The following is a 27,786-nucleotide window of genomic DNA, read 5'->3' as shown; positions in this document are numbered from 1 at the left end:
TTCCTTCTTGTTATTGGCTAGTGAGGTGGGTGGGGGTGGTTCGACGGCCCAGGAGTTGCTTGGGATTGGTGGCCGCTGGCGTGAGTGACAGGCAGGGGGGCGAGCTGCGCGACCAGCGGTTTGTTTTTCGGAGCGTTCCTGAGGTGGAGAACGGTGGCCGGACTGAGCAACTGTGGGTCTGAGGGACTGGCGGGCGGGCGGGCCGAGCGGCGCTGCCGAGGCCGGGTTGGGCCGAGCCCAGGAGCGCCCGGGATGTAGCGGGCCACCCTGCCCATGCCACAGCGCCCGGCCGCGGGCGGAGCCGGAGCCGGAGCCTGGGGAGGCGGCGGGGGCCCCGAGCGCAGCCCGCGCCCCCCGCGCGGAGCCAGGCCCGCTGCCGTCCCCGCCGCCCGGGACCCCGGCATGCAGCCCCGGCTGCGGAGGTGACACTCACGGGCCCTAGACGCCGCCGCCGCCATCGCCACCATGGGTAAGTGTCGCCACCGCCCCGGCCTGTGCCCGCGCTGCTTCGCGACGCCCCGCCCCGGGCTGAGGGAGGAGGACCCTGGGCCGCCGCCTGACAGGCATGGACAGCCCTCCCGGCCAGGGGCTGCGGACCGCCGGCCGCCAGCCCGCCCGCCCTGCTAGCGCGCCGCGGCCGGGGCGGGGGTTCTGGCTCCGCGGGCCCCCCGGGGTGGTCTGGCCGGCAGAGCCCCCTCGGCAGCCCTCCTTCCGGGCGGCGCGGTCGGCGCATCTCGGGGAAGCGGCGGCGGGACCTAGGGCCGGTGCTCAGCGGGGCAGCCTGGCCCGAGGGAGCCGGACCGCGAGCCCGAGGGCGGGGGAGCGAGAGCGCAGTGTGGGGCCCGGGCTGGAGGCAGCAGCAGGCCCAGCTGCTGTTGTGTCTTTTCCTTGATTTGCTTTTTTTTCCTGCCTGTGTCATTTCCTTCCCTTTGCTCACACAGGCCGGCCTGTGAGAGTTCCCGGGGCTTGCTCTCCAGCCCTGTGCGCGCCACAGCGCAGGGGGGAGGGCGTGCGGGGCTCAGCTCGGAGGCGATTAAACGGGAATCTGTGATCAAGCGCATGGTTGACAAATGCGTGCTGCGTGCAGATTGCTGGGGGTCAGGAATTGGTCGGATGCTGCCAGTTAGAATTCACATCCTACTTTTGAAAAATCCTGTTGCAGTGTTTTACGTCCATTATTTTTATCTTGCAGTATCCCTGAAATTATGTAAGTTTTGAAAGAAACGTTTGCTACACAAAAGAATTTCTATGAAATCATTTTCTTTTTGTCAGTATTTGCAATTTCTGCTGTGAAGATGTAATCTAAGAAAAGCTTTTAATGTCTTCCGCATGTAGCATTGGAGTTGAATTATAGTCCATATCCTTTTCGGTAATTTAGCAAATGACTACTGGACTAGACCAAGAAATAACATTTTAAACGTTCTTTACATCTCCTGGCCAGGCAGGTGATAATGTTGTCATAAGTTTTGCAGAATATTTGGTATTGGCCTAAATAATAATAAAAGAGTAAACAAGTGAGAGGATCCTTTGCAAAGCCTTCCATTCCTTCTGTGAAGTACCCCATGTGAAGAGGGAGCCTTAATGTTTGCCTTGCCCTATAGCAAGGTCAAGTCATTTTTGTAGGAGGTTAACTGTATGCTGTGTCACATTCGCCAGGTATTGTTTTGTGACCCATCTCAACACTCTGGCTTTGAATGAATTGCCTTGTTCTGGTTCGTGCTGTCCCTCATACAATATGAGAAGGGTTTGTTCATTTGCTGGTCTTACTGTTTCCTTCCCATGCTTTCCTTCAGAAGTGCGTGCTCTTCTGGGGAAGGTCTGCTGTGAGAGTGGGCATAAAAGAAACCCAGTAAGGCCTCGTATTTATATATAATTCAAGAAATATTTATTGAATTTGTTTATAGATGAGACACAGAATTCTTGTCTTCCCCAGGATTCAAACATTTATCTTGTATTATAGAGTTGGAATAAATCTTCAAATTGATTTATGAGCCTATATTGTGACAGTCTTTCTTACAAGTCTTCTTTCTTGTCCTGCGGGGGCAGTTGTTAGTCCCAAAGGAGAGTGTGAAATACTTAAGGGTATGTAGAACATCCACTTCCTACTTTCTTGACTGCTACACTAGAGTGCTCGCATGTGTTGACTACATCTCATTATTTAACATGAAAATAGATGTGAACCTGTTCACATTTCAAAAAGTTTATGTGTGTGAGTATATTTCCTCCCCAACGATGGGGAGGAAAGAAACTATTTAGGCTGGGTCTAGAGCGCCAAAGAAAAAAGGGCCAGGACCTCAGGATCTTCTCATTTGTCCGTCATTTGTTCCCATGTCAGTTGTCCCCATGTCAGTTTTACATGAAGAAACAGACAGCAAGAGGAATTAACTTGCCTGGTGGCTGCAGTGTATTAGACAAACTAGTTTAAGAACCACCGCATTGGCTTTCTTCACTTTCCCCTATACTGTCCTCCTCATATTTTTTTTTTTTTTTTTTTTTTTTTGTGAGACGGAGTTCGCTCGTTACCCAGGCTGAAGTGCAATGGCGCGATCTCGGCTCACCACAACCTCCGCCTCCTGGGTTCAGGCAATTCTCCTGCCTCAGCCTCCTGAGTAGCTGGGATTACAGGCACGCGCCACCGTGCCCAGCTAATTTTTTGTATTAGTAGAAACGGGGTTTCACCATGTTGACCAGGATGGTCTCGATCTCTTGACCTCGTGATCCACCCGCCTCGGCCTCCCAAAGTGCTGGGATTACAGGCTTGAGCCACCGCGCCCGGCCCCTCCCCCATATTTTTTGTGAGGGAGAGTAGATGACGTTGATACACTATTAGAGCTAATGTTGAATTCTCCTTGACACCTGGCTCTTTAATTTGCTTTGTATGGAGCTCAATGAGGATGTATATACACAGATACACTCACACATAGTCTTTCTCTTAAATACTAGTTTCCATTTTGGTGATGAAAATTCGAATTCCCAGTTTAGTTTGCTTTTAGTTGCTGTAGTTCTAAATAAACTCAGAGGATTGGTAAGAGAGAAACATAGACTTCTTAGTATTTTAGTTATACTTGTTAAACTCTAGCCTCGTGAAGAGAGGACTAAAACTTAATTTGAGTCTCTGCCCTGCAGGTTCTTTGGTTAAATAAGAGTCATGTTTTCCTGAGCTGTTCTAAGCCCAAGACTGAAGCCTGTTTGACAACTTGGGTTAATAAAAACAGGTCAGATTTTATATTGTCTGTTAGCTCCAGTAAATTTCTAGTGGAAACTATCTCTGTAAATAATAGGAATTTTTTTTGGCCTTGATACTATGTGACTATAAAAAATCGGGATTGACTGGTTGTTTTTTCTTGGTCACACCAGAATTCGTTTCCAGATTTAGTAATTATAGTGGCAAATGCTGTTCATAATACCTGAGATTGTTTATGTGGTGTTTTTATAAATGCAGTCTGGAACTTACTGGGATATATCACTGAAAAATATGTAACAACTTGGAAATGTTACAGGAAACTAGTGAATGGAGTACATGATTACAGATAGTCTGGTTCTAGTTTGAAGTCAGAATCATTGTGACTTTCAGACACCTTGTCTAGGATTCTGAGGCTGTTGGGAGCTCCCTGTTAGAACAGTCTTAATTCAGTTTGGCTAGAATCTGACTACCTGTGTAGACTCTGAATAGTTAGCAGCTGTTTTGATTGAAACTTGAATCACAGTTTGACAAATCAACATGGCTATGTCATTACTAGATTTCTGATTTTTTTTGAGATGGAGTCTCATTCTGTCACCAGGCTGGAGTGCAGTGGCGTGATCTCAGCTCATTGTAACCTCCAACTTCCTGGTTCAAGCGATTCTCCTGCCTCAGCCTCCTGAGTAGCTGTGAATACAGGCATGCGCCACCACGTCCAGCTAATTTTTGTATTTTTAGTAGAGATGGGGTTTCACCATGTTGGCCAGGATGGTCTCTATCTCTTGACCTTGTGATCCGCCCGCTTCGGCCTCCCAAAGTGCTGGGATTACAGGCGTGAGCCACCATACCCAACTGATTTCTGCTACTTTTTAAAATCACAACTGGATTTTAAAACTGAATTTTAGGCTGGGCATGGTGGCTTACACCTATAATCCCACAGTTTGGGAAGCTGAGGTTGGTGGATCACTTGAGCCCAGGAGTTCGAGACCAGCCTCGGCAACATGGTGAAACTCTGTCTCTACTAAAAATACAAAAACTTAGCTGGCCATAGTGGCATGTCCTTATAGTCCCAGCTACCCAGGAGACTGAGGTGGGAGGATCATCTGAGCCTGGGAGGTTAAGGCTGCTGTGAACCATGATCATGCCACTGCATTCCAGCCCCGATGACAAGAGTGAGAGACCCTGTCTCTAAAATAAAAAACAAACAACAAAGCTGACTTTTAGGCATCTGTAAAAAGTAAATATCTGTCCAACAGAGCATTACTTGGGGGAATACACAGGAGAAGATGCAGTTTTTCTGGTTCTGTGGAAGCTGTTAATTTATTCTTTGCCCATTTGTCAAATGCCTCCTATGTGCCAGGCATCGTATTAGGCCCTGTAGCTGTGTTATCCTGTCCTCGAGAAGTTGCAGTTAGGTAAGATGAAGCAGAAACATGTAAACAAATAAGTGCAAAAGTGTGTAAAGATATACAGGAGAGAGATCAATTATGTTGTTTTGGTGTTGACATATGTAATTCTATAGTCTCCAGTTCTTTGGGTTAATTTCATTAAGCATTAAAATGTAGTGGTGATATATACTGTTTCTTATGAGGAAGAAATGGCTTATTTTTATTTTTATTTTTATTTTTTGAAATGGTGTTTCGCTCTTGTTACCCAGGTTGGAGTGCAATGGCGCGATCTCGGCTCACTGCAACCTCCGCCTCCTGGGTTCAAGCAATTCTCCTGCCTCAGCCTCCCGAGTAGCTGGGACTACAGGCGTGCACCACCATGCCCAGCTAATTTTTGTATTTTTAGTAGAGACGGGGTTTCACCTTGTTGACGAGGATGGTCTCGATCTCTTGACCTTGTGATCCACCCGCCTCGGCCTCCCAAAGTGCTGGGATTATAGGCGTGAGCCACCGGAAATGGCTTACTTTATAATATGTGTTTAAAAAATTTGAACCATCAATTAATACTGAATACCTATAATATCTTAGAACAGAAAAACACCAGCATTTGACTTTGAGATTTAGCAAAGGTTTGACCATTTCTTGAAGGATATAAGTTTCTTGTGAATTGAGGGTCGGCCCTTATTGCATATACTCATTGTAAAATGATGTTTGCCTGGGCATGGACTGGGTGGAGGCAGTGGAAGTATGTGAAATGTCATGAAGAAAAAGTAAAATCTGGATCAGGGACACTGAAGCATGGGCTCTCCTGAGTGAGCAGTGCGATCAGACAATCTGGCGGAGCTGGGTAGAACATTGTCAAGATGAAGAATAGCATCATTAGTTATGCGATTTTATGATGCTAAAACAAAGATTAAAATATTACTTTGGGGATTGTATATATGGAAAAGAGAGAGTGTGTGTGTGCATAGTAAACGGACACCATAGGAGAAAACAATGTTTATTAGAGAATGTGGTGCTTCTGGCAACTTTTCTGGGTTGTTAGCCAAGGGAACTCACAAATGGGAAGTGCCTTAAGACCTTGCTTTTGCAATACAAGTAATAGCTCAGTCTGGAATAGTGGCTTCCTGATGGAGCAAAAGAGATGAATATGTTGCCTGGCAGCCTCCATGCCACAGGTTGGGCTACCAGGAGAAGAAAAACTACATGCTACTGGGAATTACGAATACTCTCTACTTAAAACTGCATAAGAGCATCTGTGTTTGAAGCTTGAACTCTAATCCTTGTTTCATAGATTCTTTTCTATTTCTATGAATACCCCTCCTCTTCCTAGAGTCTTAACCTCTTAATGTCTAAAATGAACCTGTTCCTCCTTGTGCTTCTTCCTGGTAGCTTCTAAGTGTGTCATACCACTCCCACTCTCAGGAAATCTTTTCAAGGTTATGAGCACACTATTACCCCATCTCAACTTGTTCACGTGTAAAGTTCACAAATACATTTTTTTTTTGAGATGGAGTTTTGCTCTGTCACCCAGGCTGGAGTGCCAGTGGCACAATCTTAGCTCATGTCAACCTCTGCCTCCTAAGTTCAAGCAATTTTCCTACCTCAGTGTCCCGAGCAGCTGGGATTATAGGCGCCCAGCACCACACCTGACTAACTTTTGTATTTTTAGTAGAGTAGGGGTTTCACGATGTTGGCCAGGCTGGTCTTGAACTCCTGACCGCAGGTGATTTACCTGCCTCAGCCTCCCAAAGTGCTAGGATTATAGGCATGAGCCACTGCACCCGGCCATGGCTAATTTTTTGTAGAGACAGGGTTTTGCCGTGTTGCCCGAGCTGGTCTCAAGCTCTTGGGATCAAGTGATACTCCTGCTTTGGCCTCCCAGAATGTTGGACTTACAGGTGTGAGCCAGTGCATCCGGCCTGTCCCTCTTATTTTCTTCAATCCTTTTTTTTTTTTTTTTGAGACAGAGTCTCACTCTATAGCCCAGGCTAGAGTGCAGTGGCGAAGTCTCGGCTCACTGCAACCTCTGCCTCCCAGGTTCAAGCTATTCTTGTGCCTCAGCCTCCACAGTCACTGGGATTACAGGCATGCGCCACCACGCCTGGCTAATTTTTGTATTTTTAGTAGAGATGGTGTTTTACCATGTTAGCCAGGCTGGTCCTGAACTCCAGACCTCAGGCGATCTGCCCGCCTTGGCCTCCCAAAGAGCCAGGATTACAGAGAGCCCCCTTGCCTGACCTATTTTCTTCAATCCTCTTAAAGCCTTCCTTTCCAGCTTCCCATCTTCTCATTCTACTTGATTAGTGAGTCACTGAGGATCAGTCTCTGACCCTCTATTCTTCCCCTCTATTCCCTTAATTGCTTATTCTTCATGTCCTTTCTCTCAGTTCATTTCATAAGCTAGCTGGAACCGCTTTCTTTTCTTTTCTTTTCTTTTTTTTTTTTGAGATGGAGTTTTGCTCTTGTCACTCAGGCTGGGGTGCAATGGTGCGATCTCAACTCACTGCAACCTATGCCTCCTGGGTTCAAGCGATTCTCCTGCCTCAGCCTCCCAAGTAGCTGGGATTACAGGCATGTGCCACCATGCCTGGCTAATTTTGTATTTTTAGTAGAGACAGGGTTTTTTTCCATGTTGGTCAGGCTGGTCTCAAACTCCTGACCTCAGCTGATCCACCTGCCTCAACCTCCCAAAGTGCTGGGATTACAGGTATGAGCCACCGCGCCTGGCCAATTTTATCTTTTTTTTGATACAACTTTGTATTTGTGTGTTGTTGTTTATCCTTTTATCCCTAGAGTTTGAACACCTCAAAGTATCTTTTAAAACTTTCTTTTTCTTTTTTATTTCTATTAACATGTCTTCTATACTATCTTTTAAAACTTTCTAATGTATAATACATAAGTATTCAGTAAATGATTATTGTTAATGATTTATAAAAGTTCAGTAATAAAATTAAGTATTAGGGTAGATTAAATGGCCTCCAGTCTTTTTCCATTGACCTTTTCTCATTGATGATAATAATCGCCAGCATATTTTTGGCATTACTAAGTGTTAGGTACCATAAGAAATAATTCATAGGTTTTCTTTTGCTTTTAACTCTCACAGCAGCTTTGTGAAATGATGCTTTATTGCCATATTACGGATGAGGAAATTGAGGTTTGGAGAGAATAAATGATTTGCTCTGAGCTTCTTTACCAGATTTTTCTGACTCTGAAGTTCATATTCCTAACTGCTGCAGTTTAAGAAAGCTGCTGTTATTTGCAGGGTTTTTTGTTTTTTTTTTTTTGAGATGGAGTCTCACTCTCACCACACTGAAATGCAGTGGTGTGATCTCGACTCACACCAGCCTCCGCCTCTTGGGTTCAAGCAATTCTCCTGCCTCAGCCTCCCAAGTAGCTGGGATTACAGGTGCACGCCACCATGCTCAGCTAATTTTTTTGTATTTTTAATAGAGATGGGGTTTCACCATGTTGGCCAGGCTGGTTTTGAACTCCTGACCTCAAGTGATCCACCCATCTCAGCCACCCAAAATGCTAGGATTACAGGTGGGAGTGACTGCACCAGGCCTGTTATTTGTTTTTAAAAGTTTTGTTTGTTTGTTTTTAAGGAATGCCACATTGAAGGAGTGCTGATAGTTCAATTAGTCTCAGTCCATACCACAGAGATAACTGGCCTGCGGCAGCCAAGTGTGCATAGTGAAGCCGCTTTTTAGAAGGAAAACAAAAACAAAAACAAAGCCTCAATCCAGGAAGAAATGCCTAAAAGAGCCACTTGATTTACTTCCTATCTTTATACGGGTCCTCTGAAGGATCAGTTGAAGAATCTGTCTACCTCTAGGAATGTATTCGACTTTGACACGAAATTAGATTCTATAACCCTGATTCACTTGTGTCAGTTGTCCCAGATTTCAGACGACAGTGCCAAACTGTTCCTCTAGTATGTTCTCAGCTCTGGAACTACCAAACAAGTTTATTCATTAAGTAATGCCAGGAATTGGTAGCTTCCTGGAAACAGAATTTGTCAACCTGATAAACCAGCTCTTTTAATAACATCATGTTATACAGAATTAGAAATGATTTCTACAGTCATGCTTGTGGATCTGACTCAAAAAGTAGTGTGTGTTTGTGTGTGCCTGTATGTGTATGTGTATTCACATCCATCTTCGTTCAATATCTGAGCCGAAAGAACTGAGAATTCTCAATTCTTAGGATGGTTAATGTTGTTACTGATAACTCCATGTGTTCTGCTTTTAGGAGTATTGTTGAATGCTCCTTAGAAAACACCTAGTCATAATCCTCTTTATATTGATCCCAATTTATTATTACAGTTGGCCCAATTAATTTTATATATATTTAATAATATATAAGCCATTTAATATATAAACCTGTGCATATAATATGTAAGCCAATCTTCCTAGCTTAGATGTTATGCTCTAATTTTTTTTGTTTTCCTTTTTTTTGTGTTTTCTTTTTTTTTTAATGCTCTAATTTTTAAACTTTGGTTGTGAGGGTAAAAAACAAAACAAAAAACCAAGTTTCCTTTTTTTTTGGGGACAGAGTCTCACTGTTGCCCATGCTGGAGTACAGTGGCATGATCATGGCTCACTGCAGCCTTAACCTTGTGGGCTCAAGTGATCCTTCCACCTCAGCCTCTCAAGTAGCTGAGCCTACAGAACACACCACCATGCGCAGCTAATTTTTTGTATTTTTTGTAGAACAGAGTTTTGCCATGTTGCCCAGTCTGGTCTTGAACTCCTGGGCTCAAACAGTTCGCCTGCCTTGGCCTTCCAAACTGCAGGGATTACAGGCATGAGCCACCCTGCCCAGCCAAGTTCCCTTCTTTAGGGAAGCTACAGGGAAATTGCTAGAAGGTATAAAATAATTGATGGGATTTATATTTATTAATTTTAACTGATGTCTTTTTATAGATACCCACTTTCTCCTCATTCATTATCCCTTTTACTGCGTGCTTTTTTTTTTTTTTTTTTTTTTTTTGTGACGGAGTTTCCCTCTTGTTACCCAGGCTGGAATGGCGCGATCTTGGCTCACCGCAACCTCCGCCTCCTGGGTTCAGGCAATTCTCCTGCCTCAGCCTTCTGAGTAGCTGGGATTACAGGCATGCGCCACCATGCTCAGCTAATTTTTTGTATTTTTAGTAGAGACGGGGTTTCACCTTGTTGACCAGGATGGTCTTGATCTCTTGACCTTGTGATCTCGATCTCTTGACCTTGTGAGCTACCTGCCTCGGCCTCCCAAAGTGCTGGGATAACAGGCGTGAGCCACCGCGCCCGGCCCTTACTGCATGCTTTTGATATTACAACTATGTCACTCTCATACATACTTTTGTATATATTTTGAAGTGGAATCATATGGGAAGTTACACTTCTGGTGTTTTTCCTGCAAGCTTTAAATCTAATTTTACTTTCCTGAACAAGCAAAAACTTTATAGGCACCTTTGTCCTTTTCTGCAACTCGTCAGAGGGCATATAGGGCACCAGAACAGATTTGGTCTAGGAAGAGGGGAGAGGCAAATAAGGGGAGGGGGCGGAGCACGGTGGCTCACGCTTGTAATCCCAGGATTTTGGGAGGCTAAGGAGGGAGGATTGAGGGAACTCAGGTATTTGAAACCAGCCTGGGCAACATGGTGAAACCCTGTCTCAATAAAAAATACAAACATTAGCAGGACATGGTGGTGTGCACCTGTAGTCCCAGCTACTCTGGAGGCTGAGATGGGAGGATTGTTTGAGACTGAGGGGTGGAGGAGGCTGCAGTGGGCTGTGATTACACCACTACATTCTAGCCTGGTAACAGAGCGAAACCCTGTCTCAATCAATCAATCAATCAATCAGTGGTGGGAGAAGAGACTGGAGCAGTTTTACTTCTTACATTTCATGCTGTTCGTTTCTTTCCACAGGGTATTAGAATATTTCCAAGGGACAGTGATAAAGGGCAGAAGATAGGCACTCTCTTTGGGTGGAGTCTTTTGTATTTGCTTCTTTTAAGGTTTGCCCCAATCCCCCAAATGACTCACTTGTCACCAAAGCAAGTATAACAACTCATCCCTCATGTTCCCTTCCTGATCAACAGATTTATTCATTTTGAATCTCCAAATGCTATTTGAATGGGCAAAGATCTCTTAAAGGACCTGGGGAAGGTTTGTAAAACATGGAATTGGGCTGGTTTGTGTTCTGGGTTTTGGCCAGTTGTTTTCTTTTTCTTTCTTTTTTTTTTTTGAGACGGAGTTTCGCTCTTGTTACCCAGGCTGGAGTGCAATGGCGCGATCTCGGCTCACCGCAACCTCCGCCTCCTGGGTTCAGGCAATTCTCCTGCCCCAGCCTCCTGAGTAGCTGGGATTACAGGCACGTGCCACCATGCCCAGCTAATTTTTTGTATTTTTAGTAGAGACAAGGTTTCACCACGTTGACCAGGATGGTCTCGATCTCTTGACCTCGTGATCCACCCGCCTCGCCTCCCAAAGTGCTGGGATTACAGGCGTGAGCCACCGCGCCCGGCTAGTTGTTTTCAATGGGTGAAAACCCTAGTACTTCATGCTATTTCAAGAAAAGAGGATTAAAAGTAATGCCAGTAAGATGGAGACAATGCATTGCTTGGTCAGCTTAGGGAGGAAAAACAATAGAACTGCCCTTTGACTTCCCTATGGGAAGTAGAAGGCCTATAAACTTGTAAAGAGTTGTGGGGGTTGGTGGTGGTGGTGGTGGCGGCTGCGGCGGCGGCATTCAAATGCTAGGCTTGTAAAACAACTTTTGTTCAAAGCAGCTAGTTACCTGAGGTCCTTATTTGGTATCTTTTAAAATGTGCTCGCCTCCTTCTGATGCTTTAAGAATAAGTCTGGGACTGACACTGTGCCATAATTGACCCTCTGGATTCTTCTTTTCATTCAGTACCATATTACATTGTACTGTGTTGTTCTTCACTTCAGCTTTTCATCTATTTTTCCTGGTTAAGTTTCTCTGGCACTGGACAAATTGCTCTGCTTGAGTAGGTCCCTTCCCTGCAGTGAATTGGTAAATATTGCTGCTGGAAATCTGATTGGAGGGCTATTAAGAAATCATTAAAGGCCAGGCATGGTGGCTCACACCTATTATAATCTTAGCACTTTGGGAGGCCGAGGCAAGAGGATCATTGGAGTCGTGGAGTTGGAGATCAGCCTAGGCAACATGGGGAGACCCTGTCTCTACAAAAAATAAAAAAATTCGCTAGGCATGGTGGTGCACACCTGTGTTCCCAGCTACTCGGGAGGCTGACATGGGAAGGTCACTCGAGCCCCAGAGTTCAAGGCTGCTTAGGGCTGCAGTGAGCTGTGATCACACCTCTGCACTCCAGCCTGAGTGACAAGAGTAAGATCTTGTCTCAAAGGAAAAAAGAGAATCCATTAAAATTCAAATTACCATAGTCTGACCTTTTGGGTGTTATCAACTGCATGTGATTATAGTTACAGGGTCTGTCATTTTACCTGGGCAGAACTCCCTGAGTATTAGTCATATAGTTTGTGAAAGAGCTTTGCTGGTCTGTATTTAAGTATCTTTAGTCCATGTGCTTTCTTTCATTGCAGACGAACAGGAGGCATTGAACTCAATCATGAACGATCTGGTGGCCCTCCAGATGAACCGACGTCACCGGATGCCTGGATATGAGACCATGAAGAACAAAGACACGGGTCACTCAAATAGGCAGGTGTGTGTGACCCTGGCAGAGCTAAATGAGATTTGTTGGGAAGGAGGTTTCAAATGGGAAATATATGAAAAACCAAAGATACTTCAGTATCAAGGTTGAAAGGTTTTGACCCCTTCCTTTCACAGTCTGTTAAGTGCGCAGTGATACATACCAACCAGCTAAGGTTAAATGGAAAGTGATATTGGGAGGCTGAGGCAGGTGGATCACCTGAGGTCAAGAGTTCGAGACCAGCATGGCCAACATGGTGAAACCCTGTCTCTACTAAAAATACAAAATTAGCCAGATGTGGTGGTGCATGCCTGTAGTCCCAGCTACTCAGGAGGCTGAGACAGGAGAATTGCTTGAACCCGGAAGGCAAAGGCTGCGGTGAGCTGAGATGGCGCCACTGTGCCACTGCACTCCAGCCTGGGCAAGACAGAGCAAGATGCCATCTCAAAAAAAAAAAGTGATATATACCATGCAGGTATGGATCTATGATCTAGATTGTGTAAACATTTCGTCTGTTATGGGGACAAGATTCGTAGATGTTTTTCCCCTTTACTGATAATTGGCAAATATTTAATTCAGATTCATGATCCCTGAGTCAGAAAGTTTTTAGCTACCTTATAGTATGTAATTAGGAAAAATTAATTAATTTGGTATTAACTTATGTAAAATATAATTAGGAAGGTAAATTTATTAATTAAAATATCACATAGTATATTCCAAAGGCAATAATGATTGATTTTGTTATTACAGTTTACAGTTGTTTCACCTTATTAACCCAGGTAGTTGAGAGTGTATGTTTTATTGAGAGTTGTATTCTTCTTTAGGAAAACATTTCCTATTTTCCTTAACATTTAAACTTGTGTGTCATTGAGAATCTTTTCACCTGTAGTGCCACTTACCTGTTTCTTGGGTACTTTGGCCTGCAGAGAGGAGTGAATGATGGGGAGCTTTCCTACCTAGTAGGTATCCAGCACTGTGTCAGCTGGCTATGTTGGGCATGTTTGATGAAAATTTGTCTATGACATTCTCCCTTGTGGTTCTGTTTGTTATCAGCTAAATTCCTTTATTTTCATTTGCACCTTGTTTACCAATTCTTCAGAATTGATTCCTAGAGATAGCATAAGGCCCTAGAACTTTTCCTGTCTGTGGTCTGCTAGATAGAGCCTTCCAGAGTATTTCCTGCCTTTAGGAATCCTAGGGACCCCAGGGGGAGTGGAGTCCTTTTGTTTCATGTTAAAACAAGGATTAGTTTAAAAAACTGCTTTTATTGTTGTTACTTTACAGTACTGGAGGTATAAACAGATAAGGGCCCATTCTTAACACTATTTTCATATGTTATTTTGTTTGACTTTGTGAGTTCTCCCTTGCTATAACTCATTTGTATTCAAAACCACTTTTGGAAGGAGCATTTTACCAGAAGTGAGTCCCCTCCCCCACGGGTGAGCCTAATGACCTCACTTTCCTTCCTGTCTTCCTATGTAGAGTGTGCTTGCTAACATTGCTCAAGTTAGCTGATCTTTCTCCAGAGTGGATTATTAGCATGAATATCAGTTAGTGGGTTAAAAAAGGAAGCTTTCTTGAATTGAAAGGCCCTAAAGGACCAGGCTGGGAAAAGGAGGGGTGGAATGGTCGCTGATAATTCCTTGAAGGAGGGTTCCTTTTTAAGAATCCTTCTGCTTAGAGCCTAAAAGCCATGATGAGGGAAGTCTTGCTCTTTTGCTGTGTCTCCTGCTGCACTGTTAAGAGTGAAGCCAGTGGTTATGAAGGCAGAAGACTGAAAAGGATTGACTGTTAGGAAGTAATCTTAACAAAAGGTACTGGCTCTTTGGATCCACTATTTACTTCAATGTTGTCAAACTTATGTTACATGAAGGATACAAATTATTAACCTCAGTTTTTTTGTTTTTAAAGAAAAAACACAACAGCAGCAGCTCAGCCCTTCTGAACAGCCCCACAGTAACAACAAGCTCATGTGCAGGGGCCAGTGAGAAAAAGAAATTTTTGGTAAGGATCCAGATTACCTGTTAAAACCAAAATGTACTTTTAAATCTGCTACTCATGCTGCAGGAGTGAAATTCACTTCCCAGACAAGTTTTTAGGGGATTTGTAAGAAGCATTGGTTACCCATGACCTGTATTCTGTGCTTCTAATCACCATTTCTCACCACAGTATTATTCATAAGCAGCCTCTATCAGTGCTGTCCAATAAACTTTCTGTGATGACAGAAATGTTTCATATCTGTGCTTTCCAATGTGGTATTGTAGCCACTAGCCACATGTGGCTGTTGAACAACTAAAGAACTAAATTTTTTTTTTTTTTTGAGACGGAATCTCGCTCGGTCGCCAGGCTGGAGTGCAATGGCGTGATCTCAGCTCACTGCAATCTCCACCTCCCGGGTTCAAGTGATTCTTCTGCCTCAGCCTTCCGAGTAGCTGGGACTACAGGCTCGTGCCACCATGCACAGCTAATTTTTGTGTTTTTAGTAAAGACAGAGTTTCACCGTGTTGGCCAGGATGGTCTTGATCTCTTGACCTCGTGATCCACCCACCTCGGCCTCCCAAAGTGTTGGGATTACAGGCGTCAGCCACTGCGCCCAGCCTAAATTTTAAATTTTGTGTCATTTTAATTAATTTAAATAGCCACATGTGGCTAGTGGCTATTGTATTAGACAGCACAACTTTATGTACTATGTAAGGGACTGTTGATTTTTTGGGCAAGAAATTACATATATGCTTGGAGATGTGTAGAGATTCATTGGTATGTTCATTCCTTACACATACGTCATGAGTTTCTATACATTGTGATAAGCTAATAATGGGAATTCTGTCTAAGATTCTGTTTTAGGAAGATTGTGAAGATGTGGAACTAGTATGGCTGTTTAGAAATTGAAACTCAAAGTATTATGTTAATATTGGGCAAAAAGGGAAAGAAAATGCTAAGACAGATTTTCCTCTTACTGAAGTCAAAGTTATAGAATAGCCTGTCCTGGGAAGCGTAGCAGATGTTTAGCTTCTGACCAGGAGAGATATTCTTCAACAAAATTCTGGAAGCAGAAAAAGAGAAAGTCTCAGCAGATATATTTCTGGGAAAAAAAATGGGGTAAGAGGCAGTGCCGGGAAGATGTAGGGGAGAGGTATTTATAGCCTAGTATAATGAAAGGAGCCTGGAGTTGTTAATAATCCTTTAACATAGGACTTTATAATTCATAGAGTTATACATTTATTATTATTATTGTAGTTTTTGTTAGCTTAGGTCTGGGATAGAATGAACAGTTTTCTTCATTACCAGTTCTTCTGCCAGAAAGTCCATGCTTAGGAAGAGAGAGGAATGAAAGATCAAAACCTAATTTAAATGGTGAAGAGTTGCCAAATTTGGTTAAGAAATGTCAAATTGGATTACAGATTCAAATTGTGGAGACCCAGTTGAAAGAAACTAAGTATTTTGGCCAGCTGGAAACGTTGTTTATTCATGGGTGGAATGGTGCTGGCAGAGGTAAACAGCCTTTCACCATGAGAATGGCAGTGCTGGCTACAAGGCAGAGTCGAGACTGGCACAGCTTCATGGGGCTCAAGCTTGGCCCAGTAAGGAAAGTCAGAGGAGCTGTGGATTCATTAACAGGATTGTTTGGGGGTTGAAGCCTGGAAGAACTGAAAAACCTAATTTAGTACTTCTGCTTGGCAAGACTTGAGACATCCTCTTCCCTAACTAAACAAGGTTGGTAACTAATTTAAAAAGAATGCATTTGAGAACAAATAAGCAGCTATGGAAGTACATGGGCAATGAGCTATTAACTATTTTCTTTTTTTTTTTTTTTTTTTGATACAGAGTCTTACTCTGTCACCAGGTGCCAGGCTGGAGTGCAGTGGCATCATCTCAGCTCACTGCAACCTCTGCCTCCCGGGTTCAAGCACTTCTCCTGCCTCAGCCTCCCGAGTAGCTGGGACTACAGGCACACGCCACCATGCCCAGCTGATTTTTGTATTTTTAGTAGAGACAGGATTTCACCATGTTGGCCAGGATGGTCTCGATCTCTTGACCTCGTGATCCTCCTGCCTTGGCTTCCCAAAGTGCTGGGATTACAGGCTTGAGCCACCGTGCCCGGCCCTATTAACTATTTTCTAGGAAGTAGATTCTGTGTTCTCTGTATTCTAGGAGTACATATACTAGGAGCATTCTCTGTATTCTTCCTTCTGTATATTGGGTCTCTGGAAGCCTACAGCATTATTAGAGCTGACTGAACATTCTTAGATGTGTGGCACATCCCGTGTGTGGCTAGGGCCTAAGGATAGTTTTGCAGGCCATGATGTGCAGTGTCCCTTTAGCAGTCATCAGCTCACAGTGCGTTATTAATGGGAGTTCTCTACTGGTCTGACAACTTAGTGTGGTGAAAAGAGTGCTGGCCTATGGCTGAACATGCTGGAGAAGAGCTTGCCCGACCACAGGGACACAGCAGCGCAGACCCAGCATGTGTCTCCCATGTGCCAAGTGGAGCCCCCAGCCAAGAAGGCAGCCACACCAGCAGAGGGTGACGAGGACAATGACATTGACCTGTTTGGCAGTGACAATGAGGAGGAAGACAAGGAGGCAGCCTGGCTGCGAGAGAAGTGGCTGCGGCAGTATGTGGAGAAGAAGGCCAAGAAGCCTGCGCTGGTGGCCAAGTCCTCCATCCTGCTGGACGTCAAGCCTTGGGACATTGAGACCAACATAGCCCAATTGGAGGCCTGTTTGTGCTCCATTCAGCTGTATGGGCTGGTCTTGGGGGAACCTTCAAGCTGGTGCCCATGGGCTACGGTACCTGGAAGCTGCAGATTTAGTGTGTGGTGGAGGACAACAAGGTGGGGACAAACTTGCTGGAAAAGGAGATTACCAAGTTTAAGAGCATGTGTAGAGCATCAGCGTTGCAGCTTTCAACAAGATCTGATGCCTGAGAGAGTGTGTGTGTGCAAGTGTGTGAAGCCCTGCCACAATTAAAAACTGAGATCAGCAGGGAAAAAAAAAAAAAAAAAGTGCTGGCTGCTGGCTTAGGAGTCATAGAGTTGTTATTCATTTATTAACGTAGGATTTTATAATTTACAGAGTGCTTTCAACAACAGTTAGCATCAACACTATAAGCATACGTATAAGGTTTACACAGCTCTTACTCAGTGAACAAACGTATTGAGTAGAGGCAGGAAGCAAATCCAAGTCTTCTGATTCCTAGTCAGAGTAATTTTACCATGTATAAGTCATATAACCTTTCTGAAGTGAGTTTTTCCTTCTGAAATACAGACTTAATACTCACTGTGTCTACCTCTTAAGATTGTTGTAAGATCATAGACAGAATGTGAAGTATTTTGTACATTGTAGAACAAATGTACAAATGTAAAGTTGTAGTGGTTATGTCACTTCTTATGTTTTGGCACTGCAGAAGTGAGCTTTGGGGAAAGCTTCTAACCAGAACTGTGCATAGTGTAGTGGAACTGAAAGGATTAAGGTTTTTCTGTCTTTCTGGGATTATCATTACTGAAGCTAGCCTAATTTCTGAAAATCCCAATGGAGGAAAAAATGGAATCCTTATTACCATGGATTCCTGTTTCCCTTGAATCTTACCAAAATGGTAGGTAGATACTTGAACAGAATCTGGGTTCTGGATCTAACCCTCTAGATATTCGTGAGTGGGTTCTTCGGAATGGAAAATCTGCTTTCTTCATGGTAGGCGCAAGCAGGTCAGGGCCTTGGCTACCAGCTCTAGAGGAAGAGAATTCCAGGAGCTGTTCCCCAAGCAGGGTCAGTGATTGCGCAGACTGTCTTTTGCTTTCAGTGTGAAAGACCTGACTCTTCACTATTTCCTTTCTCTTTCAAGGGTTATTGATAAGATTGGTTGGCCAGTTAGAAAATAAGATATAAAGCAACACACAAGCCTGGCATTATATTTTGTAAGAAGGTTGCTTTATAATCATCTCTTCCACTGACCTCCTACAACTTTCCTGAGTCATGCTTAAAACTAAAATTTTAATTTTTTTGTAATTTTTTTTTTTCATTTATTTACTCTCTTTGGCAAAATAAGGACTGCAGTTCCAAAAATGTGGGGAGGCATCAAAGGTATGTAGCAAATGCAGGGAGAGGAATCAGTACAGAATCAGAATGAGGATAAGAAGGATGATGGCTGAGGCCTTTGCCAGGTCAAATTGGATCACAAACCTTTGGTGAATAAATACTGATTTTTCTAGATTCTTGAAAGCTTCTTGGGTTACATGTTCAGCTATTGAGTTCAGACTTTGAGAATGTCATTTCTGCTTTAGTGTTATTGTCAGTTATTCCTGTTGCTCCTGCTGAGTTCCTGAATCCGTAGCTCAATGTGGAGGCCTGCACTATCTGTCTCCCAAGCGTGGCTCTCACTGTTGCTCTCACCAGATTGCCTGTGGTGGGCAGGGGACTTGAAGCTGCTTAGACCTGAATTTTTGTGCTGGAACTTTTTTTCTCAGTAGCTGTGATACCCTCCATTTACCTTAACATGTGTCTATGGTCAAGATTCTTAGACATACAAAAGAAATGTATGTCATATTTCCTGTACCCTGGGAATCATGCAGTCTTACTGGGAAATGAGGATTACATGAAAGAAAGAATGTAGGATATGACTGTGCCTCACTGTGTGGTACAGAGAGTGAGTGCTATAGAAGGCCAGGAAAGTGAAAGATGAGCTTGGGCCAAAAGAGTTATGGAGTCATTTCAGGTGGAATGGTACTTGAACTAGGCTGTGAAGGAAGTATAAATGTTTAGTTATGTGGAAAGGAGGAAGAGTGGCACTCCAGGTCAGAAAACAGAATGATTAAAGGCCTAGGGGAGGAAGCAAACATAGCATATAGCAGGAAAACAAGATGAGCATTGATCTGGCTTTAAAGGGGAGTTCCTGTGGGGAACAGATAGTGTGAAATGATCAGGTAAACTGAATGAACCTAAATCCCAGAGGGCTTTGAGTGATAGCAGAGAATTCAGACTTTATTCCATAGATCATGGATATCACTAATTACCTTATGAACAAAGAAGGAATACGGTGAGAAAGGTGATTGAGATGGTTGAAACTGTAGAGGGATGCGAGTAAGTTGGAAATGGGAAACTGAAATGTATAAAGTTGGCTTTAGGACTCTGGGAGCAAGGGGAAGGGGTCTCACTGAAGGTGATGTCGGGGAGACTGGGAAGCAGAGTCATACCGGAGACCTCTGAGAGGAGAATTAGAACTTGCTCCCTGGCTGTGAGGAGGAAAAGAAGGAAAGAATCAAGCATTACTCAGAGGTTTGATCCTGTGTAGCTGAGAGCACAGCAGTACCAGTGTTAGAAATAGTGACACTGAGCCAGGCATGGTGACATGCGCCTATAGTCCCAGCTTCTTGGGAGGCTGAGGCAAGAGGATCGCTTGAACCCAGGAGCTCAAATCTGTAGCACATAATGATTGTGCCTGTAAATAGCTACTGCACTCTAGCCTGGGCAACATAGCAAGACCCCATCTCTAAAAAGAAAGTAATAGTTGAGAAGGGAGACTAGTTTAGGAGAGTAGTTGATGTAGACACATGGCTAGATTGAGTTTGAGATTACAGCGGAAAAAAACCTTAAGAGTGTGTGAGGTGTGTATGTTGATTTTTGCGGATCCATAATCTGTTATCTGCAGTTCTGAGATCCAAACAGTCCTACAAACTAAAGGCCCGTTTTTAGTTTTTTTAGTTTCTATTTATTTGTTTATTTTTTAATTTGCAGCAGACTCATTTGGCAACCAAACCTTTCTTTAATAGACATGGGGCAATTTATAGTCTTTCTTTATTCTACTTATTGTGAATATTTGTACTTTTCATTGAAAAAGTTAGGATAGCTTAGATAAAAAACATGTGCTCTGTTAACAAATAGACTCCAAATCTCAGTAACTTAACACAGTATGTCCGGTACAAGGAGGGGGAGAACAGTGTTGCCCAGTCACTTAGCAACCTGTGTTGAGGGAGATTCCTCTGTCCTAGGACATGTTCCTGCCAGGGAAGAGAGTATAGAACTTGATTCTGTTCCCAACTCTTGGTCAGAACTAGACACAAAACCCCCAAACTAACTGTTAAAAGGTGCAGGAAGTACTTGAGCATTCTGCCTCTACCATAGTAGTACTGTCTCAGACACCCCCCACCTCTCCGACTCCACTCCCTGAGGAGTCATTGTGTGATTTACGGAACATGTACCATACTGCCTCTCTAAATCCAAAACATGCTTTCTGAAATACTTTTGGCCCAAAGAATTTTGGCTAAAGGATAATGGACATGTATTATAATTTCTTTTGATAACTCCATGAGATGGATACTATCATTCTCACTTTACAGATGAGGAAACTAAGTCATAGGTTAAGTATGCGGCTGCAGTGCCATTACTTTTAATGGCAAAGACTGCAATTACTTTTGTACCAATCTGAGTTCAGGGTTACACAGCCAGAAAGTTGTAGAGCCAAGATTTGAAGCAGGCAGTTACACTTCAGTGCTACATTCTTAACAACTACATATTGGCCTCAGATACGTGGCAAGCAGATGAGGCTTGCTTCAGAGATTGGGTCTAGACATAGAGATTGGGGAATCTTCTATTTTGAGGCCCACTGAGGAGAAGTTTTCAGCAGAGGGGGAGAAAGCCAGAAGTCAAAAGTCACAAGGTCAAGGAATAGTCACGTGTTTGGGGAGGGGTGGGAGAGAACATAAACAAGAGGAACCAGCAAAGAAGCAGAAGTGGTCAGAATGGTAGCAGGTTCCCTGTGCTGGGATAGAGTCACAGAAGTTGGAAATAGAGTTGGCCACCAGTATGAAATGCCTCAGAGAGGACAAGGAGAATGGCTGGCTGGAAGGTATTGAATCAAGTTATCTTTATCTGAACTTCCCTTATCTATGGGTTATTATGGTCAGCCTGACAGGTGAAATTCAGATTTAGGAACTCAGAGATTTGGGCATATCATGTGGTTCATGGAAGCTGGTAAGGCTGTCATGGCATCAAAGAAGCATCTTTGTTTATATTGCTTTTTAATCTCCAGCTCGGTTAGTCTTGTAGTAGTAGTGATTTTTGGTTTGGAACAAAAGTTTAATTCCCTTTCTGAATAAATTCATGTAAAGCAGTGCTCAGGTTATGGCCTGTTATAAAATAAATTTAGTTTCTTCAGTTCCATAAAGGGACTGAGGAGGTTCCTTCATTAGTATATCTAAGTAAAATGTCCTAGGGCTGGGTGTGGTGACTCACGCCTATAATCCCAGCACTTCGGGAGGCCAAGTTGGGCAGATCACTTGAGGTCAGGAGTTTGAGACCAACCTGGCCAACATGGTGAAACCTCGTCTCTACTAAAAGTACAAAAATTAGCTGGGTGTGGTGGTGCACGCCTCTAATCCCAACTTCTTGGGAGACTGAGGCAAGAGAATCACTTGAACCCAGGAGACAGAGACTGCAGTGAGCGGAGATCGTGCCACTGCACTCCAGCCTGGGCAACAGAGCAAGACTCTGTCTCCAAAACTAAAAAAAATAAAATTAGAAAAATACATATAATACCCCAGTTTAAGAATGAGAGTTATTATGTGTTTTTTTTAACCTCAATTTAAATTTTATTTATTTATTGATTTTTGAGACAGAATCCTTGCTCTATCACCTAGGCTGGAGTGCAGTCGTGTGATCATGGCTGACTGCAGCCTCAACCTGCCTGGGCTCAAGCAGTCCTCCTCCCTCAGCCTCCCAAGTAGCTGAGACTACAGGCATGTGCCACCACAACCGGCTAATTTTTGTATTTTTTGTGATGTTGATGGCATTTTGCTATGTTGCCCAGACTGACCTCAAAATCTCATTGCCTGGGCTCAAGCAATCCTCCTGCCTCGGCTTCCCAAAGTGTTGAGATTAGAAGCATGAGCCACCATACCTGGCCCAAAACTTTTAAAAATGAAAAAAAAAAAAAAAATTAGACAAAAACAAAAGAATAAAAACCTGAGGAAATAAGTGAATAAACTATGGACTTTGGTTGATTTATCAATATTGGTTAATTAATTGTTACAAAAAGAAATGTACCATACTAATGTAAGATATTAGTAATAGGGGAAACTGGCTGGGTGCGGTGGCTCATACCTGTAATCCCAGCACTTTGGAAGGCCAAGATGGACAGATTGCTTGGGCCCAGGAGTTTGAGGCTAGCCTGGGCAACACGGCAAGACCCCATCTCTATAAAAAGTTACAAATTAGCCCAGTGTGGTGACATGTGCCTATCTGTAGTCCCAGCTATGTGGGAGGCTGAGGTGGGAGAATTGTCTGTGCCCAGGAAGTCGAGACTGCAGTGAGCCATGATCACACATTTGCCCTCCAGCCTGGGTGGCGGGAGTAAGACCCTATCTCAATAATAACAATAATAATAATAGGGAAACTGTGTACGAGGTGGAGAGGGATATTTCAGAACTCTGCTCTATATGCTCACAGTTTTTCTGTAAACCTAAAACTGTTCTGAAAATAAAATTTATTAATTAAATAACAGAGCTACAGCAAGGTATCCTGGGTTGTAGGCAGGAGCAGGTAAAAGGATATGTAACCCAACTGTAGGGACAGACAAGACTACAAATTTCACAGAGCACTTGGGATACTGCAGAGCCAGTTGAGGAAATAGTGTGGGAAGCTGGAGACCGCACATCAGAGCATGGCAACTCTACTTTGGAGGGCTCTTGTCATAGTACTGCTAAGAATTTCAGGGGAAAGAGAAAAAGAAGATAATGAAAAACTGCTCTCAGTGCCTGTGTGATACTTAAGTTGTAGCATAGCCTGGTAGTTAAGAGTCAGGCTTCCAGGGTTCAAAGCCTACCTCTTCCTTTATAAGCGATATGACCTGACCTTGGGGGAACTTACTTAATCTCATTGTAACTCAGTTTTTTTTTTCTGTAAAATAGGGATAATAATGGTACTTGTTATTAATTAAACTGATTAATATATGCAACACGTTTAATTAATATATGCAAACACGCTTAGAACAATGCTTGGTACATGGTAAATGCTCAGTAAACGTTAGCTATTATCATTATTATTAATGGATAAAGTGGTCCATGTGTTCTTAAAGGGTAAGAAGGCTATATTAGGGCTGTATTTTTTTTTTTTTGAGACAGGGTCTCACTCTGTCACCCAGACTGGAATGCAGTGGCGCTGTCTCAGCTCACTGCAATTTCCACCTCCTAGGTTTAAGCGATTCTCCTGCCTCAGCCTCCTGAGTAGCTGGGATTATAAGCATGTGCTACCACTCACGGCATAATTTTTTATTTTTAGTAGAGACAAGGTTTCACCATGTTGGCCAGGCTGGTCTCAGACTCCTGGCCTCCAGTGATCCACCTGCCTCGGCCTTCCATAGTCCTGGGATTACAGAGGTGAGCCACTGTGCCTGGCCTTTATTTGCCATTTTAAGTGAATAAAGTAAATTTTCTCAGTTTTAATTTTGAATATGATAAATATCAATAGATATAATCCACATAAACAAAAGCTCTTTGGGGTCTTTAATAATATTTACAGTGTAAATTAGAACCACTCTTGTAATTCATTGAACTGGAAGAGAAATGTAGTACCCTAATGCCTTGGGAAAAGGGAGTCCTTTAGGGACCCACCCTACCTTTCAAACTCACTCCCTTTTCTGTCATCTTCTCTGCTATGTGCTCCTTATCTTCAGATACTCTTAAGTCCTCTTTTTTCTAAGCCACAGCCTTTTTTTTTTTTTCTTCTGAGATGGAGTCTTGCTTTGTCGCCCAGAGCTGGAGTGCAATGGCGTGATCTTGGCTCACTGCAACCTCTGCCTCCCAGGTTCAAGCAATTCTCCTGCCTCATCCTCCTGACTAGCTGGGATTACAGGCATGTGGCACCACGCCTGGCTAATTTTTGTATTTTTAGTAGAGATGGGGTTTCACCATGTTGGTCAGGCTGGTCTCAAACTTGTGACCTTGTGATTCGCCTGCCTGGAGCTCCTAAAGTGCTGGGATTATAGATGTGAGCCACTGTGCCCAGCCTGCCACAGCCTATTAATTTGTCTTCCTCAGTATAATTATTCTTCATTGACTGTGACTTCATTCTCTCCTTCATCTCTATTATTTGCTGGTTTCCTGCCCATCTTACCTTTCTTTTCCTCTATACCTGTTCTTCTGTAATTAATCTTTCTCCTTTTCCTGTCATTTTTTTAAACCCCCTCAAGTTGTTTGCCCTCTTGCAATGTCTCTTCTTCCTTAATTTGTTCTTTGTCATTTTAACACTTCCACTTCCCCTTATTTCTCATATTTATACTTCTGTTCTGTTCTTCAATTCATTCAACCACTTAACAAATACTATTAAGCACAAATATTATACCCCATTTCCTTTGTTTGGCACTGGGGATACAGAAACATGATAGACCTGATCTCTGCTCTCCTGCAGTTTACAGCCTCTCATGGTGGTCATTTTGGAAAAGACTGGGGACAGTGTATAAGGTAATTTGTTCAGGGTCCTACTGTACTCCCAGTGGGGTAGCCTTGGGAGGGTCATGGGAAATCAATGGTAGTGGTACCAACGGCAGCAGCAGCAAAAACCAAATGTTGCATGTCTACTATGTGTCAGGTATTTTGCTTACATTTAGTTGTCATAAGAACTCTGCAAGGGATGTTTAGCCTTACTCTACGGATGGAAAAACTAAGACTCGTAGAGGATAAGTAACTTGCCTGTGATCATATAGCTAGAAAGCATCAGCAGCAAAATTTCTTTTTGTCTTCAGTCACATCAGCCAAGCAGGAAAGGTATTCTGGTCAGGAGGTGATAGAGTGGGAGAAACTTCCAGAGCCAATTGTAGAAATAGAGTGTACATGAAGCTAGAAACAGCAGCCATCTAGGGATTTTATCCTAAGAGTTTTGTTGCCCCTAATGTTAGAACTGGAAGTCTTAACTCACTGGGAAGGAATGCCCATGCCCATCTGGGAAGAGAAGCTGGACCAGGAGCCATCAGGGATGTTTGCCTAATGTCGCTAACGGACTGCCTAAGACTTACTTGGGAATGGCAGGAGTGACACATTCCAGAGAATACTCTAACCTGTCTATCATTCCTTTTGGCAGAGTGACGTCAGAATCAAGTTTGAGCACAACGGGGAGAGGCGGTAAGTCTGCCTTCTGATCAGTGGATGTGTTCACGTATGCCAGAGTTCTCCGATAGCATTGAGTTCATGGAAGTCATTCCCCTGTCCTTATCCCTACCTGTGGGGCCACTGGCTGGGTAATGGAGTGGATTGGGCATAAAGGGAGGAAAGTTTCACCCTTAACTTGGCCTGCTAGTTGACCTTGTTTCTGTCTTAGCATTGGAAGCCATTTCACCTGCTGATGTTTTACTATTCTGCTCTATTCTGCTACTGTGAGGTCGACATTTTGTTAGAAGTGAGGACTCCAGCTCTACTCAGAGTCATGGCTTTCAGACACACTGACACTGTGTCACCTGTGGGCGTTAGAGAGAGGGCAGGATTCTCCTGTAATATGGTGCCGTTCCCATTCCCAGAATAGTAGCCCTAGCTTTGTCCACATCAAGGGTCAGGTTGGTGAATTAGAAGTTTCTTCATGATGTCTGTAAGTCATGGGAAGCTACACCAAGTCCATCAGTTAAAAAAGATTTTAGCTCCTTTGAGGACATAGAAAGAGGGCGTTTTTTGGTCTGTGTTCTGAATCTTGCCTCATTAGGGAAGTGAAAGTAATGTTAGAAAACTTCTCTGTCCTTTTCTCCATTGTCAGTATTTTAGTTATTGTTATTTTTTGTGGGAAGCCAAGGTAGAAGTTCTTAGTAGAAAAAAAATGTGACTGTCCTTAATTTCTCAAGTTAGTTAAGGAAAACATTCAGAAAGCATATGAACTCTGGTCATGGGATATTTGGGACCTTGCGTGTTTGCGCATGTGTAGCACATGTACACATAAATGTGCCTTTCGGTATTTTTTCCACTCTTTGCCTTTCTCTCCCATTGATATATCCCCTGCCCCACCTTTCCTTTGCTTTGAGCATTTGGACAGGTGAAGAGCATACCCATTAGGATAAGATCTCACCGCAGGACCTTAGTACCTCCAAACATTCTTGATTCTGGTAGTTCTCTGCAGCTGGTACCTTTCAGCCCACTTTGGAGCTGGCTCCAGAGGATACCTATGGCTACTATTCTCCCTTTAAAATACACTTTCACAAGCCTACAAGGTTGTCAGTGGCAGCCCGGTGGAAACACTGTGGAAAGTGTGGTCTGCAGAGCCAGGGTCCTTCTGCTCCCATGTGAGTTCCAGGCCTGAAGGGAGGAAGGTCTGAGCTCTGTCCCCAGCTGTTCATCTTGTTTCCTGCCATTAGCAGAGAAGTTAAATTGTCACTTCATTGTTGATATTTTCACTTTCCAACCTAAGTTTTAAAGGGATGGCCAAACTCAGAGCAACAGAGTTTTCAATCAAAAGCTCAATTGTGTTAGAGCCCAATTATGCAGTTAGGCTCTCCTGAATTCCCTGTTTCCAAAGTGGTATGCAGTTACAGTGAGCAGGCTTACACTGAGAAAGTATATGTGTTTGGTTTCAGAGAAGCTGCCAGATTGAAACCACAAATATTTAAGGTGGTCAGGCAGGAATGGCCTTCTGAAGCCCCGAGCTGCCGAACGTTGCTATCAAAGTTTTGAAAATGGTACATTCTCTTTTTATGGAGCTGTTTTCAGGAGCCATGGCCTTTCGGTGTTTGTGCACTGTATGTGGAATTGAGGACTTTATATAAAGTAGGTGCAGGGAAGCCTATAGAGTTAGTACTCTGTGCCAGACAGCTCTAGTTTCATGTATTTCATGTCAGGATTTTGTAGAGAATGTCATTGTGGGCATTTTTAACTCTTTACCAGGAATATGGATAGTATTTATCAAAACATAGGCTCTTATAAAATTAGAATTCACAGGAAAGAGGAAAGAAGTCATGACTTTTCCCACTTATCCATGACAGGTATTCATTCTGGTGGACTGATTTTCCCTTTACTTTGAGAATATGCGACCAGACCCCTGACTATTCTCTTGGCCCCAGGACAGCTAGGGAGAAGGATTGTAGATTAAGATCTCCTTCCCTTTGGAAACATTAATGACACACTGATGGAGATGGTTTCACAGGTGTTAGACCTCTCTTTGAAGCACTGGCCTAAAAATGCCTGTTACACAGTAGGATGGCAGCAGCTTAGATCTTACCTAATCTGGAAGTCCTGGCCTCTGATCAGACTTTCGGGTTGCTTTTCTGGGTTTTGAATGGCTCATTGCCAGGCCAGATGCAGAAGAATGTATCTCTGATCATGATCCTTCTTCAGTAGTGTGCTAGGGACATCTGAGTGGACTTCTGGTATTTTATCCAGAAAGGCTGATCCCTTTTGAACTGTTGCTGAGGCCCTGAAGAAGGAAGGATATGATTTGCTATTGGGAATTAATAGAATGCTATCCTCTCAAAAGGCTTCAGAAAACACTCATCTAGAAAATCCATCTAGATAGCACCTAACAGTATCACTGCTTGCGACAGTTGATTTGGAAGAAAAAAAAGTAAGAATT

The 27,786-nt window shown here is 43.4% G+C and overlaps 1 protein-coding gene and 1 pseudogene across 7 annotated transcripts in view; both read left to right on the top strand.

The window, feature by feature from the left end:
* The first annotated feature begins 406 nt into the window (after positions 1–406).
* Positions 407–27,786, top strand: part of MAP3K3 (mitogen-activated protein kinase kinase kinase 3) — a 75,799-nt gene continuing 48,419 nt past the window's right edge. For 2 of the 7 annotated variants that reach the window (XM_012443826.3, XM_012443825.3), the window contains exons 1-4: positions 1,016–1,207; positions 12,143–12,264; positions 14,164–14,256; positions 25,321–25,361. In XM_012443826.3, the coding sequence (XP_012299249.1) occupies positions 1,060–1,207; positions 12,143–12,264; positions 14,164–14,256; positions 25,321–25,361 (404 nt within the window). In that variant the 5' untranslated portion in view covers positions 1,016–1,059. Of the gene's footprint in view, positions 470–1,015; positions 1,208–7,261; positions 7,280–12,142; positions 12,265–14,163; positions 14,257–20,927; positions 21,095–25,320; positions 25,362–27,786 lie in introns of those variants that run through there. The other 5 variants (XM_012443828.3, XM_012443827.2, XM_021673752.2 and 2 more) reach the window with 4 other exon arrangements.
* Positions 14,264–18,691, top strand: LOC105711212 (elongation factor 1-delta-like; annotated as a pseudogene).

The sequence above is a fragment of the Aotus nancymaae genome, unplaced genomic scaffold, assembly GCF_030222135.1.
Source record: "Aotus nancymaae isolate 86718 unplaced genomic scaffold, 86718_ANA_hifiasm-v0.15.2.pri h1tg000089l, whole genome shotgun sequence".
Lineage (NCBI taxonomy): Eukaryota > Metazoa > Chordata > Mammalia > Primates > Aotidae > Aotus > Aotus nancymaae.
Note: the sequence above shows the minus strand (reverse complement) of the source record. Positions and strands in the feature narration are given on the sequence as shown.